This window comes from Dermacentor andersoni, chromosome 6, assembly GCF_023375885.2.
Source record: "Dermacentor andersoni chromosome 6, qqDerAnde1_hic_scaffold, whole genome shotgun sequence".
Classification (NCBI taxonomy): Eukaryota; Metazoa; Arthropoda; class Arachnida; order Ixodida; family Ixodidae; genus Dermacentor; species Dermacentor andersoni.
Window position 1 is genome coordinate 21,918,155 of NC_092819.1, and position 21,135 is coordinate 21,939,289.

The 21,135-nt window shown below is 42.4% G+C and overlaps 1 protein-coding gene across 3 annotated transcripts in view; it reads left to right on the top strand.

Annotated features, from left to right (window-relative positions):
- The window catches only part of LOC126521346 (lysine-specific demethylase 5A-like), a 69,084-nt gene that overhangs the window by 7,777 nt on the left and 40,172 nt on the right, over positions 1-21,135 (top strand). For 2 of the 3 annotated variants that reach the window (XM_050170023.3, XM_050170024.3), the window contains exons 6-15: positions 645-821; positions 1,514-1,672; positions 3,903-3,993; positions 5,001-5,074; positions 13,310-13,468; positions 15,654-15,773; positions 17,293-17,445; positions 17,891-17,983; positions 19,049-19,137; positions 19,283-19,445. In XM_050170023.3, the coding sequence (XP_050025980.1) occupies positions 645-821; positions 1,514-1,672; positions 3,903-3,993; positions 5,001-5,074; positions 13,310-13,468; positions 15,654-15,773; positions 17,293-17,445; positions 17,891-17,983; positions 19,049-19,137; positions 19,283-19,445 (1,278 nt within the window). The remainder of the gene's footprint in view (positions 1-644; positions 822-1,513; positions 1,673-3,902; positions 3,994-5,000; positions 5,075-13,309; positions 13,469-15,653; positions 15,774-17,292; positions 17,446-17,890; positions 17,984-19,048; positions 19,138-19,282; positions 19,446-21,135) is intronic. The other variant, XM_050170026.2, reaches the window with a different exon arrangement.

Below are 21,135 nucleotides of genomic sequence, written 5' to 3' on the forward strand. Positions count from 1 at the left end.
AAATAACGCAGTGTTACGTTCTGTTAGGTTCACTATGCCATTGTGGCGTATGTTTCACTTAAGTTTTTGTCAATGAACTCTGTGTGTGCCCCCTCTAGGTTGAGGCCTGATACTCATAATATAACATAATATAAATAAATAATGACGATTTACTTACATTCAAGAAAACTTCAGTTTTCTTTCTATTCATGTCTCAATTTCAAAGGCTGCTGACCTTGCTTTGTAGCAGAGTGCCCTAACACTGTCAGTCAGCTTTTTTTGCCATTCAGCTGGCTGATGCTTAATCTTCCAGTGAGTAAAGCTAACCAGCTGGGCCAGATTTTTGGGATTAAAGGGTGCATGTTTCGTGCAGAATGCTTTAACACATAAGACAGAAAGGACAGAACAGTCTTAAACCAGGGATTTACTTTGAGGGAAAAAAACAAAGTATATGTACATAACAACCGATAAAGACACAGTGTAGATGCTTCACGCATGCGCTGGTGAGAACATGCTGCAGAAATTCAACTTTTTTCTGACAAGAACACAGATTGCAATAACATTGTTGGGGCAGGTGGCAGCATTCTTGGGGTGTGTTCATCCTGACAATTTCTTTGGAGCATTCTTCTGCGCTCACACTTGCTTCGATTTGCTCAAATATGCAGTTTGTCCACGACGAAGGCGGCATGGAGCAGGTATGCCGAGAACGAAAGTGGACCAAGGTTGCATCACGCATGGGCTATGCACCCATGCGCACTTTGGGCTCGTTGCTACGGCAACATTATGAGCGCATCCTCTACCCATACGACGTCTTCCAGAGTGGGGCTAACCTTGGCGACGTTGTGAGTCCCTTCAGCTTGGCACTCGTCGGTTTAAAATATACTCTCTCCGGTTCAAAGTATGAGTGACCTCAGATTTGTTTTTAATTATCAAAAATCGAATGAAATACAGTTCGAAGCAGCTTTATCAGTTACTATAGCATGTTTTAAACAGTTGTATTTCAACCAGTTGTTCATGATTGTGCAGACTGCAGTGTACTCTAAACTTTTGTTAACCCACCAAATTGTACTGCTAAGTATTGAGGTCATAGTTTTAATTGCCGGCTGTGGCGGCTGCGTTCTGGTTGAACTGGAACGAAACAATGCTTGTGTACCATGCTTTAAGCTCACATTAGTGAACACCATGTGGTCAAAATTAACATGGAGTCCTCTACTACGATACCCCTCATAGCCCCCTAGGTATTTTTGCGACATGAAACTCCGTTATTGAATTTTTTTCTTTTTAAAGAAGAAAGGCCTCGATATTCATGACAAGCTGTTACTTTGATGTCTAAATGAAAAAAATAAAATCGCTGATCACCTCGCCTCTTGTTTGATGGCTTCATGAGCAGTTGAACTTTGCCCACATTTTTTACAGTTTACTTGGTACTGAATAAAAGAAACATTACTAGATTTAGTTGGCGAAGTGTGTCTCATAGTATAAAGTTTGACTTTGCCTGGTTGTGTGTGATGGGGATCTTAATTATGGAATGCAGAACTTGAGTGAGGACTCTGAAGACTGTGACAAGAAAGATCGGGACTATGTGCCCCACGGCATACCGTCGCGGCAAGCCATCAAGCCTCCCCATGACCGATCGGCCCGTCGTTCCAAGCGCCATGGCAAGGAACCGCCAGAGTGTGTGGACATTGTCGCAGTGAGTTTCAATGACCAGCTCATTGTCACCAAATGAATGGACTCCATTGTGTGTTTTACCCCTGCCTTTTACTGGAACATGGTCTCTGGTATTTTTACAATGCCTGCCCAGTCCTACTTAAACTGAGGGAGTTTACTTTAAGGCACCATTATCCTAGGTGCTGGTTCATATTCGTGGAGCGTGAACCCAGTGCCGGCAACCTCTTTTCATAACCCCAAGTATTGAAAGCAGAAGCTAGGTTGTCGCCTGCTTCCTTGCTAAATGACCTTCACAAAAGGTATTGACGTAACAACGGTAATGGTAAAAGAGCTATGAGCTTTCTGACTAATATGTTCAATGCAAAGGGTGGCTTTTTCCTCTTGCTTCCTCATTGCGAAAGCTTATGTGAAGGCTTCACTACAAGTGCCTCCACGTCACATGCACAACGTAAGTTATGCTTGCATTTGATTCTCTTTTTCCTTGTTTGCTCATGAGAAAGTGGTGCATATTATTTGTATGTTACTGTTATGCTGTTTCTTTATTGTACCTCTCGCTTGTCCCTTAATTCTCCATTATGCTGTACATAATTTTTCGTTGCTAATTCGTTGGTGTCACATTCAGGGGTTATTCATCTTGTCAAGCTGCTGAATACATCAGCTTTTAGTGGATGTTCCTTCCTTTCTAGCAAAAGAAAAATACAGAAAATTGAAATTTTACTACACGTAAGTTGTGAGCAGCATGCATAGAGTTGTTGGTCAGTGCACTAGCAACACCAGGCATAAAACGTTGAGAATGTTGTGTTGCCTGCAGTGCGTCCGTACATTTCGATGCAACTGGGCAGGCTTTGTAAAAATATGAAAGGCTGTGGTCTCCATCCGCTTACACACAGTGTCTTGCACACAGTGTGTGTCTGTGTGTACACACAGTTGCGAATGCTTAGGTGGGCATACTACTCATTTAACGCCTCTCTCTCACTGTAGTGATCTCAAAAAGGTGATAAAGTACAAAGCTTGAGAGTGTAGTATATGTCATTGATAATTACTTATAACATGCCTGTCAAAAGGAACTTGTTTGGAGCAACAGTGTGCTTGTATGGCCATAGCAGGCATTCCTTTTTCAAAAAGCACTAAACTGTACGAATGTTTAGCAGTCTCATCTGAAGAAAATGTGCCTCAGATGCCACTGCTAATATGCAAATGGGAATATTTGCAAGAAAGGATCTCATTCAGTCTACTTTGTGCATTTGCTGATCACTGGAGAGGGATGTTGAAACCCCTTCCTCTCCCCACGCCCAGGTTCTGAGTAATAATTGGCAGGTGGGCTTCGTGCTGTCATTTACTGTTGTGATCATCCCGGAATGGAAAGATTGTTATCCACTATAACACAGTACTTCGATCAAAAATTATTTATATGCTACTATGATATGTGATGCTTATGTCTGGGGGAACCAAAGAGTAGGTGGGTAACCAAAAAACTATTTTTTTCATTAAGTTTAGTCATATGATTCATTTTTCTTTTTATTCCTTACAGACGGGTTGTGCACTCGCTTGCAAGCCCTTGCCCTAAATTGCATGCGTGTTTACTAAAGGACTTGACATCACTCACCCTATAGGGCAACAAGTATTTACCCATGAAGCCTGTCATTCATAACTGTGGCACTGTGATTCAATGAAGTGTAAAAATCTAGGGCTCATTTATAGCAATATTTTACTGGTTTGTAATAACAGGGGTGCAGCTCCATCCTTGCCACAAATTGCACATTATTGTAGTATTTGCAACGTTGATATTTTCATGCATGACCTAAATTCATGAGCCAAGCTCAGCACGAGTGACCTTTCTTGTTTTTAAGAAGAGGCAAAGCCATTTAAATTAATACACTTCTATGGAACTCGCACTGTGCACTAATATTCATTTTTATTGCATCTGCGACTGTTCAAATGTCTGACGCTACAATTAAAGTTCGTCAGTGAAGCATTGAGCTTTTTTTTCACGTTGCACGGCTCTCTTGAGTTGTGACATGTGCCATTGTTTAAGAGACAAAATATTCCATTTTGCATCCACACATAGTCTTGTGGAGAAAACAGCTGCGGGCTTCTTTTTATTGCACAATAAAGTTACGACGCATTCCAAGGGCTTCCTTTTTCATGCATAATTTTCTTGTGCTCTTTTCATGCTGGACACCTGTATGGTGAAAGCATACGACTGCATGCGTCACATGATAAATTGTTACAGATGAATAACTTTGTTGCAGGGTGATGATGTTGACTATACGAGTAACAATGAACTAAGAAAACTGCAGTTTTACGGAGCAGGACCGAAGATGCCTGGCTACTGTCCTAAAGGTGAGCATTTGATGTTGGTATAAAAAATTGCCCGTAGAAGTATTAGTCCTTTATTCCTTTTTTTTATTCATTGCATTCATCACAGTGATAAATGTAGGCAAACTTCCCAATTATCAGCTTTGCTACAGATAATTTCAATTTGAGCTTCGATTTTAAATGCAATAATTATGTTGGTTGAAACTACATGTGTTTGTGTAGTCTACTCAGATTGGCTTGTGGGGACCACACCTTTTTGTTTAAGTAATCCAAAATTAAATGACAGATTGTTTGAAAAATTAATGCGGAGGTAGCATGCAAGAATCAACTATATTTAATGTACTTATTCATTGTGATAATTATTTATTTATTGTGGGTATTTATTTAAATGCATACTCACAATTAGTTGACATAGCATTAAAATCAAGATGTCATTATAATCTAAAAGGTGGGTAAGATGTCTACACCTGGATTAAATAACTGAACACGCATAGCAGGTTTTCAGCATTACCTATATTCATGTTTGCTTTATTATGAAAAAAGCTCAGTATTTGGTATTGTCCTACTATTTCTATCAACCTCAGTTTGATTGATTGGCATTGGCTCTGTTTCTCTAAGACTGTTTGCTGTTTCTTGTAGATTGTTTGCCGTTTCTTGTATCCTGTTACTTGTGTGTTACGCTAGCTTTATATAATATGTACATTCTGTTTGGTAGTGAGGCATAGTTAGGCATCGTTGAAACTCCTTTTGCTTCTGATTCCCTGGTAGAAAACTGCCTTGCATTTTGTGAAGTTGTTTATAAATGATATAATTTGGAACATTGGGGAGCATAGGGTGCCTAAATAAATAAAATTGTGCAGGTATTGCTGTGGTGATTGCTTTGTGTGCCACTGTGCTACTCTTGGCACTTAACGAAATGTTTCAAATTATGTTGGAAAGCATATTTGTGATTTCTATGCACTGGTGCTTGTCGTAATGCACTTGGGTTTGTAACAGCATTTTTTTATGCACTTTGTTTCATGATTTCTCAGGGTCTGGAAGCACATGCACTGATGACATGAAAGACGAGTGCTGTGAACTGAAAGATGAGCGAAAACCAAAACCTGTAAGGGGCCTCCTTTTTTCGCCAAGGCCATTGAAACATGTTTATATATCTGCATCATTGTGTTCATTACAAATACATTACTCTGCATCCCACTTGGTTTGTTAGAAGTCGACACTTCTTGCAATCTCTTTGTTGCATGAATTTGCTTACTGTTTGTCCTGTGTTGTAGATGTGAATAATGCAATAACTAAACAGTTAACAATTTTTTGCCACAGATTATAACTCTCTGTTACCAAGAATTTTAATATAATAGCGATGCAGACCTTTGATAAGATCATTCGATTTCGTGTGTATTTACCGTATTTACTCGCATAATGATCGCACTCGCGCAATGATTGCACCCTTGAATTTTGTCGTCAAAATTCGTTTTTTTTTTTTGATTTCCAGTGTAATGATCGCACCCCGAACGTGCCGCAGTGATGTGTCGTGTGCCAAGTCTAGCTAATAATGATCGCGCTTTCCATCTGTTGAATGCTACGCGAACGACTCTTCAAGACAAACCAAGCGGTCTGCACGCACCAAACCTTCTTAAGTAGATGCCCCATTTCATTACTTTCATCACTTTCCGCACTTCCATGACAAAAAGAGGTGCAACCAAACTTGCCTTTATTATGTGCAGGCTTTATAAAGGTTGTGGTCAACAACAAAAAAGGCACCTTTCGATTCTTCTCGTCTGCACTCGTGGGCACTCAACAAATCGCGAGCGGCAATGATAGCAGCCGCGTTTACACTGATATATTAGAAGTGTACCCTATTCATATGCCAACGCTTGTAACACAGCTAAGACATTCGCCCACCCTTAGCAGAAACTTGTCGTATTAGGATAGTAGTGAAGACAAATGGCGCAGTTTCCACAGCATGTCCGCCATGTGTTCCTATGTCACTGGCAGCTAAGCGCGCCCATCTGTTTCTGTCTCCTCAAAGTGGGCATGCCTACGTTATTGCCACAAACTTGCCAATATTAATGATATTATTCATTACTGATACGGAAGAAACTGTTTCAATGCACGTTATGTACTCGCAAGAAGAAGAAAAATCGCGTTCGGCATGTTCAGCTTGCTCCGCTGGCCGCCATTTTTGTTTTGGTGTCTCGCACTACATACAACGGCAGCTGCCTATTTGTTGACCTGTTGTCATCCTGCAGCAAATGTGGGATGAAAAAAAAATTTTTTTTGCGGGAAATTTAACCTGCGTAATGATCGCACCCCTGAATATGCATAAGTTTTTTTTGACAATGAAGTGTGATCATTATGCGAGTAAAAACGGTATACCTTCTCGCTGTGATCAAATAGCCGAATCTTGATTTTGTGTTCTCATCAATGGTCACCTGTTACATTGCCTGCCAATTTGACAGAGAAAACTCGAGGCTTTGCTCAAACAGTATGTACTCTTACTGAATAGCCTCAAACATCTCAGTAGACAAGATATACAGTCAATATATTACATATAGTCCACTGTTCAACGGAAACTTTCCTTGCAAGGATCGAACATAATTGAAATAAGACACACTCACCAAATGAAGGATTGATTCTGATGTATGGTGCCTATGCTGGTCCATTGTTCACAGTGTTGATGAAAAGGCTGTGGCTTATGTTCAGAAAAAATTTCGCATTGAGGTAGCATAAATATAACGTAGATTGCCTCGTGTCATGATTATCGTATGTGGTGCAACTTGTATGTGCAGTAACTTAACAGCAGACGTGTTAGAGTCACTGCACATTCAAGCTGCACCACATGCAATCTTACATACACAAGGCTGTCTGCCCAACATTTACGTGCTGAATCTGGTAATCAATCTGGTAATCGCCCATGAGAATTCAGTGCATATATCGACTACTTTCATCTATCTGCGGCGACAGCATGACAAGGGTCGAGGTACAGACCGCAGTTTTGTTGCAACATCTTCTGCTCGATTCAATGCCACTCCTTTACTCCTTACTAAGCCATACCTATAGCTTCTGACCGAAAATCGGAACTACTAGATCACGCTGACGACACTGCTGCTGGGACAAACTATGTGCTGGCTATGTCTGCTGAGCGTGCATTTGCTGAAAACTTGCAGTGGGTGCTCAGAAGGCATCACCGTAGTGACACTAGCCAGACTACATTCCGGGAGGCTACTAATGCAGTTGCACTTGTATATATTCAAATATTTTGTGGTGTTCTGTTATAAAAATAAGCTCATTTTGTTTTTTCAAGTTTTCTCGGAATCTCATTTTTGGTGTTTTTGAAACTTGCTGAAGTGCTATCTCGGTCTTCAGGGCACATAGAACCATAATTTTAGCAGTGGCATGTAGCTACATGTGTGTACTATACAATGCTAGGAGCAGATTGTTTATTTTTCGCTCTTGTAAATTTTAAAATCTGGCTACTAATTGGACCACATGATTGCCATGTCTGGAGATCAAACTTCAAACTGCTGTAAAATTGGTAATACCTGCAATATAAAAAAAGTAGTCCTACAGTTGTGTTGCTTGCACTTTGTAGTATCCAGCCATATGTCTTTATAAACATTCTGGCTGATACTCTTCTTAGAGTTGTTCAGATAAATACTAATAGATGATTAATTTTAATTATATCTGGAACTACCCAATCAATTTAAAAAATCATTATATTCTTGAAATCAGCATGAAAAGCTCTATCTGGGTGACAATCTTTTATTAAATTTTGTCAAAAAGTACAAAATTTGCCAAACCCCTCTTCCCCCCTTAAGTCAACATTGTGATTTGTGAACAAAGGATATGGCCCTCGAAAGTCCAAATCAATATTTTATTTTGGGAGTGTGTGTTCTGTTTCAATTACGCATTATCACTGCTGGTTTAGAAAAGCTTGTATTTCATCATAGATGCGACGATGCACACAGCCATGTTGAAACAGTGTTTTTTTCTGCTTTTTCATCCTAACATGAAATGGTACCGCTTTCTTTACACAGAGGATGCCGGTTGTAAGTAGTAACCTTTCATTTGCCTTACCATTGTTGCTGCTGAAGCCAAACGTGTCGTATGTGGAGAGGCCACAATTCAAGAAATTACTGTATAAGTTTGTTTGATAGATGCACTTCTATATGTATATTGGAAGTTATCATTGGTCTGCACTTCTGATGAGTGATATTTTTCTGTCTTTGTTGCTTCTTCTCTTAACTCCTGAGATTTCATGCTTTAGTTGTACAGTAAAACCTCGTTAATTCGGATTTCATGGGACTGGAAAGAATGTCCGAATTCACTGAATGTTGAATTACCAAGCATATCAAGAAAACAATAAACAAATGCTTACTACGTCAACTTGCTTTTATTTACTGAATGAATCGGCAGATCCTGTATTTACTTTGCACGAAAGCATTCTTGAAGCTGCAATTCCAGTCTTTTGACTGATTAGGGCTTGCAGCAGCAAAGGCCTCATGACTGCCTTCACAAAGTGACCGCAGCGCACGTCTTCACCTGAGATATGCTTTTCTCTACCACGTGCACTAGCCAATTACCTTTTTGTGAGCTTTTTTGTCATTTACGCCTATGCAGTTCGCAAGGCACGTGGTTGACGCGTGCACACTCAAAACTAAACTACTATTTCCTGGAATCGCTGCGGACAAAACCATGGTCACTATTGACGCAGTCATGAATAGCAACTACACAGTTAAAGCAGCGAGCATGGCATTACGCACACCATTGAAGAACGCACCATTATGTGCAAGAATGAAGGCTATAAAGGCGCGAGTAGGCACGAAGCATTCCAGCCTTCCTATCATTCACATACAATTTCTGCTGATGGCTATGACGATGAGACTTTGCCGCTTCGTTTCGGTTGGAAGCTGGCGCCGTTTTTGCTCTATTGCATTGCATATTTGTGGTGCTCCGTGCTTGCAGAATTCCGATTGTTGTCCAGATTAGCCAATGTGCTTCCAGATATGATTAGAGAGTTTGATTTGATTTAGGTAATGCATACACCTACTGGGACTAGAGGATTCATACGAATTATCCAATTTTTTTAATTAACGAGGTTTTACTGTACTGTAGTTATCCAATTCTACCACACTCCTGAATCTTTTCTTGCACTTAGTTTTCATGTGCTAGCATTGTACAGGTCTTGCTGGCTTAGGTAGCAGCTGTTGGGGTGGGAGCAGCATAGGCCGATCAGCAGAAGACTAAAGTGTGCATTTAGTGTGTTTGGTGCACGTGACGTTTGGCTCGTGGCGTTTAGTACCCATGCTCACATACTCTTGTGGCTAGGATTCAGTACTATAATAACCCGTACTTTAACCGTACGTTAGGCACGTTTACTCATGTGGCGTGTTATTTTCTCACTGACTGCTGGCATGGTACAGAACCACTATATAGAGTAACAGTATCACATGAAAGAATTGTAAACCATGGGTAGCCAACACTGAAACATTACATGCCAGAATAATTTGGGGCCACCGGGGGTTAACATGCATCAAAATCTAAGTGCACGAATGCTTTCACGTTTTGCTCCCATCCACTCTTATCAACTTTTCATGGCCGGCTGACCCCGTCGATAATGCGTGCGGAGCATTGGTCTGACCACCGATGAAGCGCGAAAAGTTTGAAAGGGAATTGCATAAAAAGCATTGCTAGAGAATCGTGACGCATTGAATGTCTAGGCCTAAGGCATGCATATGTCTGCACAGCGACTCATGTTGACAAACTTGGCCCGTATTCATGAACAATAACTTTGGAAAGATACTTTCATTTTCACAATATTTCACATGACTAGCACCGGATGGGGCAATGGGGAGGGGGGGGGGGCAGCGTTTCTGCACAGTAACAGGTGATGTTGCTTGGAGCTCTGCCAAGAATGATGCCGATCATAGACCCCGATGTGTCTTGCACTGGGCACGCGAAAGAAAGCGTGCTTGGCACTATGCCAAAAATGCTGCCGTTCGCAGGTGCAGATTCATCTTGTGCTATAATTGCGCAAAAGATAGCACACGTGGTACTATGCCAAGAATGCTATCGCTCCTAGATGTCTATGCATCTTGGGCTATAGTTGTGCGAAATTGAAGGCACCTCTGAAAGTAACGATTCAATAATACAGCACACCTTTTTGGCCACTTGTGAAGTAAAATCATTTACTTTTGGGCAAATCCAGCATTTTGAAACTCCCAATTATTGAGACGTCTTGGCAGTCACCGTTGAGTCCGAATTATTGGTCAGTGACTGTCCAATGCTAACATATTGTAGTTGCTTAGGTGTAGCACGTGCAACTATCAATTGCATTCGAAGTACAAAGAAATTGTGCACATGAATCTAACGCACACTCGGTCTTCTTAACAAGAAAAAACAGTAGCATGTCTCCAATTTTTTGCTATCGGAAAAACATGAAATGGGCAGATTATACTTTCACAGAATGGAAATTCATTCACACTGGCTCTCCACTGTTGTCACTCTTGGGCACTTCCCTTTGTCACTCTCGAATCTCTATATATATAAACAACAACACACCATCTTCCGCACTGTCCATTGCATTTGGTACCCTGCATTTCTTGAATGACTTCACAACTACAGTGTACTCTCGTTACAACAGACCCTGATAATCCAACAAAAAATGTCCGTTTTATCCGAAGTTCGTAATATCCGAAGCACCTCACTTACGAAACTTTCGTCGCGATGTCTAACAGCTTCATTGCAAAGTGTGAGGGACAAACGTACAAAATAAAAAATGAACAAAACAAGTTGCATTTTTGCCAGAAAGGCAGAGCATCGATTGTTATGACAAATTAAGCAAGATAAGCGCAGCTGCAGCAGCAGGGAGCGAATTGCCCTTCGTACTGTCTCGCTTCAACACGAACTAAGCGTTGATAGCACGGTGCATGTGAAGCTATCGGCACTGGGCGCACTTTGTCCACATCGCAGATCACATTGAAGATACGGTGCCTGCGCCCTTTGCGGGCGCAGTTTGTTCACATCGCAGATCGCTTTCAAGATATGACGCCCGTGCAGCCGCACCGTAAGCAGCAGCCGCTGGAGTAGACCCTCCCGTGTCTCCCTCGCCGCACCCCCATGCCTCACGCGCGTAAAAAGGCTGTGTGTTTCCGCCCTGTCTTCCTCCCTCGCGCGCTCGATATTGAGCCGCAATCGTCGGCTGAAACTTGCAAGTCAGTTGTCAGCCCGTGAAAGCCTTGGGAGCTATGCAAAGGGGGAAGGCAGCTGGGGAGGATCAGGTAACAGCAGATTTGCTGAAGGATGGTGGGCAGATTGTTCTAGAAAAACTGGCCAGCCTCTATACGCAATGCCTCAAGACCTCGAGCGTACCGGAATCTTGGAAGAACGCTAACATAATCCTAATCCATAAGAAAGGCGACGCCAAAGACTTGAAAAATTATAGACCGATCAGCTTACTGTCCGTTGCCTACAAAGTATTTACTAAGGTAATTGCAAATAGAATCCGGAACACCTTAGACTTCCGTCAACCAAAGGACCAGGCAGGATTCCGTAAAGGCTACTCAACAATAGATCATATTCACACTATCAATCAGGTGATAGAGAAATGTGCGGAATATAACCAACCATTATATATAGCTTTCATTGATTACGAGAAAGCGTTTGATTCAGTCGAAACCTCAGCAGTCATGGAGGCATTGCGGAATCAAGGTGTAGACGAGCCGTATGTAAAAATACTGAAAGATATCTATAGCGGCTCCACAGCCACTGTACTCCTCCATAAAGTAAGCAACAAAATCCCAATAAAGAAAGGCGTCAGGCAGGGAGATACGATCTCTCCAATGCTATTCACAGCGTGTTTACAGGAGGTATTCAGAGACCTGGATTGGGAAGAATTGGGGATAAGAGTAAATGGAGAATACCTTAGTAACTTGCGCTTCGCTGATGATATTGCCTTGCTTAGTAACTCAGGGGACCAACTGCAATGCATGCTCACTGATCTGGAGAGGCAGAGCAGAAGGGTGGGACTAAAAATGAATCTGCAGAAAACTAAAGTAATGTTTAACAGTCTCGGAAGGGAACAGCAGTTTACGATAGGTAGCGAGGCACTGGAAGTGGTAAGAGAATACATCTACTTAGGACAGGTAGTGACTGCTGATCCAGATCATGAGAGTGAAATAATCAGAAGAATAAGAATGGGCTGGGGTGCGTTTGGCAGGCATTCGCAGATCATGAACAGCAGGTTGCCATTATCCCTCAAGAGAAAAGTGTATAACAGCTGTGTCTTACCAGTACTCACGTACGGGGCAGAAACCTGGAGGCTTACGAAAAGGGTTCTACTTAAATTGAGGACGACGCAACGAGCTATGGAAAGAAAAATGATAGGTGTAACGTTAAGGGATAAGAAAAGAGCAGATTGGGTGAGGGAACAAACGCGCGTTAATGACATCTTAGTTGAAATCAAGAAAAAGAAATGGGCATGGGCAGGACATGTAATGAGGAGGGAAGATAACCGATGGTCATTAAGGGTTACGGACTGGATTCCGAGGGAAGGGAAGCGTAGCAGGGGGCGACAGAAAGTTAGGTGGGCAGATGAGATTAGGAAGTTTGGAGGGTCAACATGGCCACAATTAGTACATGACCGGGGTAGTTGGAGAAGTATGGGAGAGGCCTTTGCCCTGCAGTGGGCGTAATCAGGCTGATGATGATGATGATGATGATGTCAGCCCGTGCCAACACGTCAAAACTACGTTTTATACGCCAAATTAAAAAAGTTAAAAATTGTTGCTAATTTCGTCCACTGTAGCCATAGTCCATTGTAGCGCTTATGGGTCCATTGTAACGAGCGTAGACTGTATCACAAAAGAGAAGGTGGCCCGTGTCTCCACTAACCAGTTCTTCAGTTCATCTGGTGATGCGTACAGGTCTCTAGAACAACAAAAACACAGTTGTGTTGCTTATCATGACATGCAAAATAACCATTTTTTTTTTTTGATGTGAACTCTCATAGTGAAAGCGGCACGTCATCACAACCTACACTGGAACATGCTCTGTTGCCATCTAGTGATAGCAGTGGCAATGGCAGGCTTTGATGGTAGGCTGTTTTTGGCACTGCGAATATGGTGTCAGTTTTGTATCTGATATGCATTAGAACTGGGTAAATACGGAAAGCTTTACTTGTGCCCTTCATACCTGCACGATAACAGGAGCAAGGGCCTCTTTCAGGTTAGGAACCTTTAACTCTTGCTCCTGTCTTAGGAAATCTAAGATATTCCCATGCTCCATGCTTTGACACCCTTTGTTGTCCCCGCTCCCTTTTTTTGCATATCTGTTTGTCCAGATTGAGCAGATAGTGTGCCACACGTGTGGCCGGGGCGATGACGAGGAGAGCATGCTGCTGTGCGACGGCTGTGACGACAGCTACCACACCTTCTGCCTGCTGCCTCCGTTGCCCGAGATACCGCGGGGAGATTGGCGTTGCCCACGCTGCGTTGCTGCCGTCAGTGTACCTTTTTTCGCAAGTCTTTCTGGGGTGCACATGTTTCGGTGATCAGTGTGCAGTTCTGACCAAGAAGTATTAACCGAGCGCTTTTTCCTAAAACAGTGCTAAACGAAAGGTTAAACAAGAACGAGGTATTGATTGGTAGAGAAGAGAAAAGCCTGCTGACCACGTCATAACTGTCTGACGCGCATAGTCAGCAGGGTAGAGAAGGGACGAAAATTAGCACGGAGATGACAAAAGTGGTTTTAGCTTTACTCATGTATGTTGTCTTATCTCGAAAACAGGGGATTGGAATTGCAGTACAGCAGCGAAAATATGGTGTTAGTAGCAACGTTGTCTCGGTGGCCATGTGCTTCTTTGTTGCATACTCTAACAGTTCATTGTTGGGCCTTTCTTCTAGAGTATAGAAAGTCAAAATTTGGTTGACCATTACTTACAAATAGCGAAAATTACTTTCATATTTTTTTGCAGTACTGAGAACTTTCAGAGGTTTTTTTCATTGAAACAAATAGACGGTGCATCTTGTTTTTTACAAAATTCTGAATAAAACTGAAAGCACTTTGGAGCTCAGCTTTGTGTATTTGAAGGGCTCTTACTTGAAAACGAACAAAGTGGTTGTGTTGGAAAGTATGAGTGCATTATTTGGCTGTTTGCAGCCCTTAAGTGAGGCTGCAAGCCTTTAACATTAGGCTAGTGCAGTGGTAATGGGTGTGCAAGTTATTTGATGATACGAGTTGGAATTGCTATAAACACTAACATTCGAGTTGTGTCTGTCTAGGTGCTTTATTTCGTCTACGCCAGCCCCTCTGTCACCGATCTAGCATGTTTATTCAAAGGTATCGGCTTTCAGTCCAACGCTGTAGGTGAAGCTGTATATTCTCTTGGTCTCTTACATGCCGACCACAGTGACTTGGGAGATAGCCACTTTCTTGAATGTAGCGAAATTCCTTATTTCTGGCACGAGATTTGTGTTCTTGGTCAATATAACCTCTGAAAAGATACAAATAGGCGCTGCCAGTGGTCAGATGCCATTCAGGCGGTTGAGTTTCTCCAGCAGGTAGAGGTCATGATAAGTGAGAAACCTAAATTCACCGGCAATTGCAATACTCCGTAATGTGAAATTTGAGTGCAGCTCTATACATGTTTTCATTTCACTTTATATTGGCTGGCACGAACAATCTTTCTCTTATAGCATGTTGCGATCCAAGCGAAGTGTGGCACGACTACCTAGCTAATCTGGAGGTTGTGAGAGCCAGTGCATGGGAGCCAGTGCTTGGGTGACACACAGGTGCAATTCACAGAAGCCGCCACCGACAGACCTCCAAGACGCACGCTACTCTGGTGCCATCGTAGCCACACTATGCTTCTTGCGCTTTCACCATGCCCTCCTCCACTTCCCACCTGAAAGTTCTGATGCACCCTCCTCTCCACTTTCCTCCTCGCACTTCCTCACTCTCGCCACTTTTTTTCATCCCTGCTGCACGCCGAATTCGCTCTCATCTTACACTGTGCTCGTTCGCTTGGTTACGCCGGGAACGCCGACACTTGCGGCAGGAATGGCTACCTAAGAGCTGCTCTGTAAAAAATTTATTGTGGGCATTGCGAAGCAGCTTCAAGTGGTAAAGTCAATATTCAGGCTTCCTATGCATGATTTTATTAGACACCACTCCTAAGAAATGTATTTACTTGCTCCCACAGGTGCCTGCGCAAACCATGGATGTCTGGTTGTGAACTTTTGTGGTCACATCGCCCTTAATGCAGCTTTTTAGTTCTAAATTTCTAAAGCCGTACACTGCTGTGTATGGCAGGCGTCACAGAGAAAATAATGGTCAAAATTCTATAAAGGCTGCTATTGTGGAAGCACTGCTCAGCATCGACATGCACTATTTGACGCAAAAATACAGCTATTAACAAAGATGAATTCAGTCGATAATTCAGTCGATAATTCAGGCTGAAGGTGGTTTTATTTAAGTGTTATAAAAACAGCAAAAGGAACACTAAAATATTTGGAGCGAATATATTGAATCTGCCTGAAATTATGTCCTCAAGTACCTCACGCACCTGGTAATATTGCAGGTACAAGTATTTTTAGGATGGCAGCTTAGCTTGCACTGGCGATTTCGCCTTTCACGCTACGTGCCCTATAAGTAATGCGCCAATCCACTTTTTGCCTTGCCTGCAGGAAGTGCGGAAACCCCAGGAAGCGTTCGGCTTTGAGCAGGCAAGACGTGAATACACCCTCCAGGACTTCGGTGAGATGGCGGACCGGTTCAAGTCCAACTACTTCCAAATGCCTGTGCATGTAAGTGGCTGGCCCTGCCTCCAGAGGGCATTGTTGCTCCTGTCTTGTTGGAATGTCAGCTCACATCCAAAAATACACAAAAGATTTGGTCATTCTCACTGAAGGGTTGGTGTTTAAAGGCAGAAATGAGTGGGTAAGCATTAGCACATTAAGCTTATGTAAGAGATGTTTGGTTCTTCTCTACCTATGAGCCACCAATATTGCAAAGTGATGTGGAATAAAAGCTGGTGTATAGCCTCCGAATGATGTAACAGTGCATTTTTATTATAGACAGCAAAGAGTTCAAATGAAACCGTATCTTAGTGATAATAAAGTTGCATATGTACATAAATAGTATATGCTGCAGTGTGTTGTCACATGCCATCATCATCACTCATCATGTCACTCATCATGACTCATGTCACTCATCATGACTCATGTCACTCATCAACAGCAGACAGCGTATGCAGCCTGTGTGATTCAGCATTTGGCATAGTAATGGAAAAGGCACTTGCCCAGTTGTTCAGCCTGGTGAGGTTTGGAAAAAATATTCAGAGCAAGGAAACTTGAACCAGTATTTTCGTTTGAGGGAATCGCTGGCTCAAGGTTAGATTTTGCAGTTTTTTCCTGTAGCGCAAATAGTACAAGGACATAAAAGAGAAAACAGAGACACACACAATGCCTGTGTGCCTCTCTGTTTTCTGATCTACGTTCTTGTGCTATTTGCACAACAGGAAAAAAACTGCAAAATGTTTCACCAACAAGCCCAAATATCTACACTCAAGGTTAGAGGCAGCCTGTAGCAGAATTATTATGTTTCATGCCTCTAGCCATTCTCCCCACCCTGCTTTATTTATTGGCAAGTATTTTTTTAGAGGCCTGATGGTGTCACCTGCCTTTATTAAATTGACAATGTTACAAGCATCACTGGCATATTTACTGGCATGGTCAGGATGGTCATTGGTCAATGCTAATGTGTTCAATTGTGTACTGATATACATAATATTCCTAAAAGCAAGATGGAGAACAACTGTCATCAAAGCATGGTTGGCGTTATAGAATGTCGTACACATAATGAGTAGTCAAATGTTTCTTCTGCCTCAGTTTCATCTTGGCTTTTATTCGAGTTTAATCACTTCAACGTAAATAATTTTGTACATTTACAAGACATGCAATGTTTTCTAAGTTCTATGTGTTCAAAGTAGTGAATGTAGGCCTGTTTTGGCTGTTTGGCTTGTTTTGGCCTGTTTTGGCTTACATAACAATGCCTCAGTGCTTCTTGATTATAGTCTTCCCAAGAGGAATTGAAGTACCTTACGTTTAGCTGAGACACAAGATTCATTCTGAAATTAGATGTTAGGTGGTCCAAATTTCCGGAGTCCCCCACTACGGCGTGCCTCATAATCAGAAAGTGGTTTTGGCACGTAAAACCCCATAATTTAAAAAATTAGATGTTTTTGTTTCATTCAGAAGACAGTGAAAGAAGGAAGTTCTGCTCAAGCTTGGAGACAAGTGTTTTGATGTTTTGTCATTGCTGCAGATGATTTCCACCGAGACGGTAGAAAAAGAGTTCTGGAGGATTGTAGCTGCTGTTGATGAAGATGTCACAGTGGAATACGGTGCGGACCTGCACTCAGTGGAACACGGCTCGGGCTTTCCCACAAAGAACAGTGACCTCCTGCCTGGTGACGAGGTGAGTCAGCAACGCAATAAGATCATGGAAGAACATCTGTGACTAAGTTGTGTAACATGCCTGCTTGCTTTCTTGATTCTACCATCCTCTTTTTCTTGCACGTTTGATTTTAACCTGTGGTAGCTTCATTTATATATGCAAGAACACAGCTGCTTTGATATTTCAGGTTCGGTTCCAGAATATCTCTCGGTTTTGATATTGTTAATTTCCTGGCAGGTGCAACTTTTGTACATGAAGATTGCTTTAGATGTAAAATAACTGATGTAGTTAGTTTGAAATCTCTGAAAAACCTAATTACTTAATATGCCCAGTAGGGTTAAACATAAGTTTAGATGTCATATATGCTTCAATTGTTTCATTGGGAACATGTATCTTTAGCTTTCCTCAGACCCTTATTATCCTGTATATGATTGTAATTCTTACTGCATTTTGTCATTGTGCTCAGGAATACATGAACTGTGGCTGGAACCTGAACAACCTGCCTGTTGTGGATGGTTCTGTGCTGCGACACATCAACGCGGACATCTCTGGCATGAAGGTGCGTGTCCAAGCTACTTGTTTATTGTTTTACACTACACTTGTTTCGTCTGCTATTGAAGGTTACACGGAACACATTCTTGTATATGTGGGCCTTATCTCTGGAACCATGCCCCCCCTCCTCCTGAGCAAACAAAATTCTAATAATATGAGGGTGAATCAGAAAGTCTTTTGCATTTACAGATATAATTTCTCTAATAAAAATAATTAGCGAAATTATGGCTGTAAATGCAAAGTCAACATGGCCACTCCCTGCGGCGAACCTTTCTTGGACCGTCCCCAGCCTTATCTGCTGATAGCTCCGCGGCACGTCACTGCTGTCAGCTGTTGAAGATGGTGGTTGTGCTTCACACGTCCATGGGATACGAGTAACAAAGTATGATTCGTTTTCTATGGAGCGAGGGATGAACGCCCACCGAAATCCACAGGGAAATGCAGCCCATGTATGGGGGATAATGCCTCGCTTTGATAAGTGTGAGTTGGTGGTGTTGCGAGTTCGCAAAAAGCCATGAGGACTTGTATGCGAATTAGTGTTCGGGGAGGCCGTGTGCGTCGCTGACTTACAACAGGGGCATCTCAAATTTAGAGCTGCGGTGGGACAAATGTCTGAACTGGTGTGGGGACTACGTGGAAAAATAGTGTAAGGTACGTAGAATAGTACATATATTTGTGGTTAGCTGTACGTACCGTATAGGGGCAAAGACTTTCTGATTTGCCATCATACAATAAATATTGCTGATCACTAACTTGAAGACTGACTAATTGGGTGCATTTTATGTCAAAGAAATCTCTGGATCTGTGAAAGCGTCAGTGTTTAGAGCCGTACACAGTTAATAGTTGTTTATTCCCCAATACTGTCTGTACTAGTTAGTAGTAGTAGTAGTAGTGGTAGTAGTAGTAGTAGAATTAGGACAAAATAAAGGAGGAAGGAACTGGGTGGTGACAACTGTCTACCCTTGAGGTTAACATCTGGTATGGTCAGCAGAGATGAAGGAAAGGGGTGATGAAGGGAGAAAAAGAAGATGGATATGGCCTGAACTTTTTCCCTTTTGTATTTTCTTGTCAGATTCCATGGATGTATGTCGGTATGTGCTTTGCCACTTTCTGCTGGCACAACGAAGACCACTGGAGCTACTCCATCAACTACCTTCACTGGTAAGAAATTTTGCAGGGGAAAAATAACTTGATAGCAGTTTCAGTGCCAGCATTCATTCAGCTTGCTTGAGCGAGCCAAGCTAAATGCCAACTAAATGGTGCTGCAATTGAAACCTTTGACAGGAGTTTGTGCTTTTCCTTTAAGGGGGGAGCCCAAGACTTGGTATGGAGTCCCCGGTGGTAAGGCGGAGGTCTTCGAAGATGCCATGCGCTGTGCTGCGCCTGAGCTTTTCCAAGCACAACCAGACCTGCTTCATCAGCTGGTTACAATAATGAACCCCAATATCCTCCAGGCTACAGGAGTGCCTGTGAGTTGTACCTTCTCTACCAGAGTCCTGTTGCCTTGAACTTGCTTTGTGAATTGTTGCTCCCGAAAAGCTCTTGTAAAAAATGGCAAGAGAGCGTATTTATTTCTTTATTTCTTTATTAATTTTATTTTATTTACTGCTACATCAAATGCCTCGTTTGAGATATTGCTTGAAGGGTTTGTACTGTTGAACCTCTATATAATGAAGTCTGTAAAGTCAGCAATTTGCTTCGTTATAAATTTTTGTTATATTGAAATATAATGTTTTATGCAAATAAGTACATTGTAAATTGATTTTTCTTACGCAGAGGGGGCTGTAATATTTTCTGAATTGTCAGGTAATCGGAAAAAGTAAATTTGAATGAGAAAAGAAATAATATTGTGGGATTTAAGAGTTGCCGACAAAAGATGATTTCCTGCCGTGTCGACGATATCTTAATATCGGTGGCAGCAAGTGAAGCCAACTGCACTTACAGGACCACTGTGCCCCACTGCTGATTAGTATATCTGCAGTGAGACAATGCTACCATGAAAAGCGCCAGCAGGAGGTTGTCTTTTTCTCAAATTCTTATACAGTGAAACCTCGTTCAACCATAGTTCGCCGGAGCTCAGAAAAAGTATGTACTAAACAATAGCACTGCTTAACCGAAATAGTGTGAAATCCCGCTTACCTTTCAAAAGCAGAACTCGGGGTGCGATGAAAAGGCAAAAAGCATGCAGTATTTATTTATTTCGCACAACTAAAGACTGTTGTTTTCATCTGATGCCGCGGCAGCCTAGCAGTGACGACAGCGGTCTCAAGCTTCCTTAAGCTGCGAGCCAGCTTTTCCACCTGCCCCCTCTTCTCAGTAAACACCTGCATGAGGCTGATGTAACATGCAGCTTCTGCCACTGTCAGGCCTGAATTGCCCGTGCTGTCGCTTTCATCCTCATCGCTGTTGTTAGGCGACGCCAATAACAGAGGCAGTGATGGCAAAAAGTCGTGAACATCGAAAAATTGAACCTCGCAGCCAACATCTTTTCACGGTCCCAGCAGCACTGCCGAGCATCTTCTCCTTCGCATTTCGAATGCCACACATCGTAGTCAACAGTAGATCCCTCTCGTGTGCCAGCACTGGCTTCGTGCCACGATTGATAGCACAAACGATTTCCCATTTTTCTTTTATGCTGAGTACCTTGTTTTTAGCCGAGCTTTGGCATGACGTGAGTCCTAGCTTGCACGACGCCACAACACGGGCCACCACTAGCCGGCCACAACGCTCTCTGGCTCGGCGCCAAAATGATGTTGATGTTAATGTGGCTTCACCCTTCCAAGTGCCCTCTGCGTTCGCACTTGTAGGTTGTTCTGACTTCTGAGGCTCGTTCTTCTGCCTGGCTGACCTACTGCTGTGATTTTGCTACGAAAAGTGCAAACGCTATGTGTTAACTGATAGGTATGCAATAAGCTGGTACAGTTTATGCAGATACGAAACGCTGTGTTCAATGACCACTGAGTTGGGGATTGAACTTGACTACTTTTAAAACGAAAAAACTGTTTAAACGACTACTGTTTGACGAGGTTTTACTGCACTAGTGCTGTACTTTTTTCGGTGTTGCACCTTGTCTATGATGCTGCGCAGGTGTCTTGGCTGGAAAATAAATGTCTTGCGCATTAACTTTAAACAATTGTACACAGGCTGCTGATGACTGCC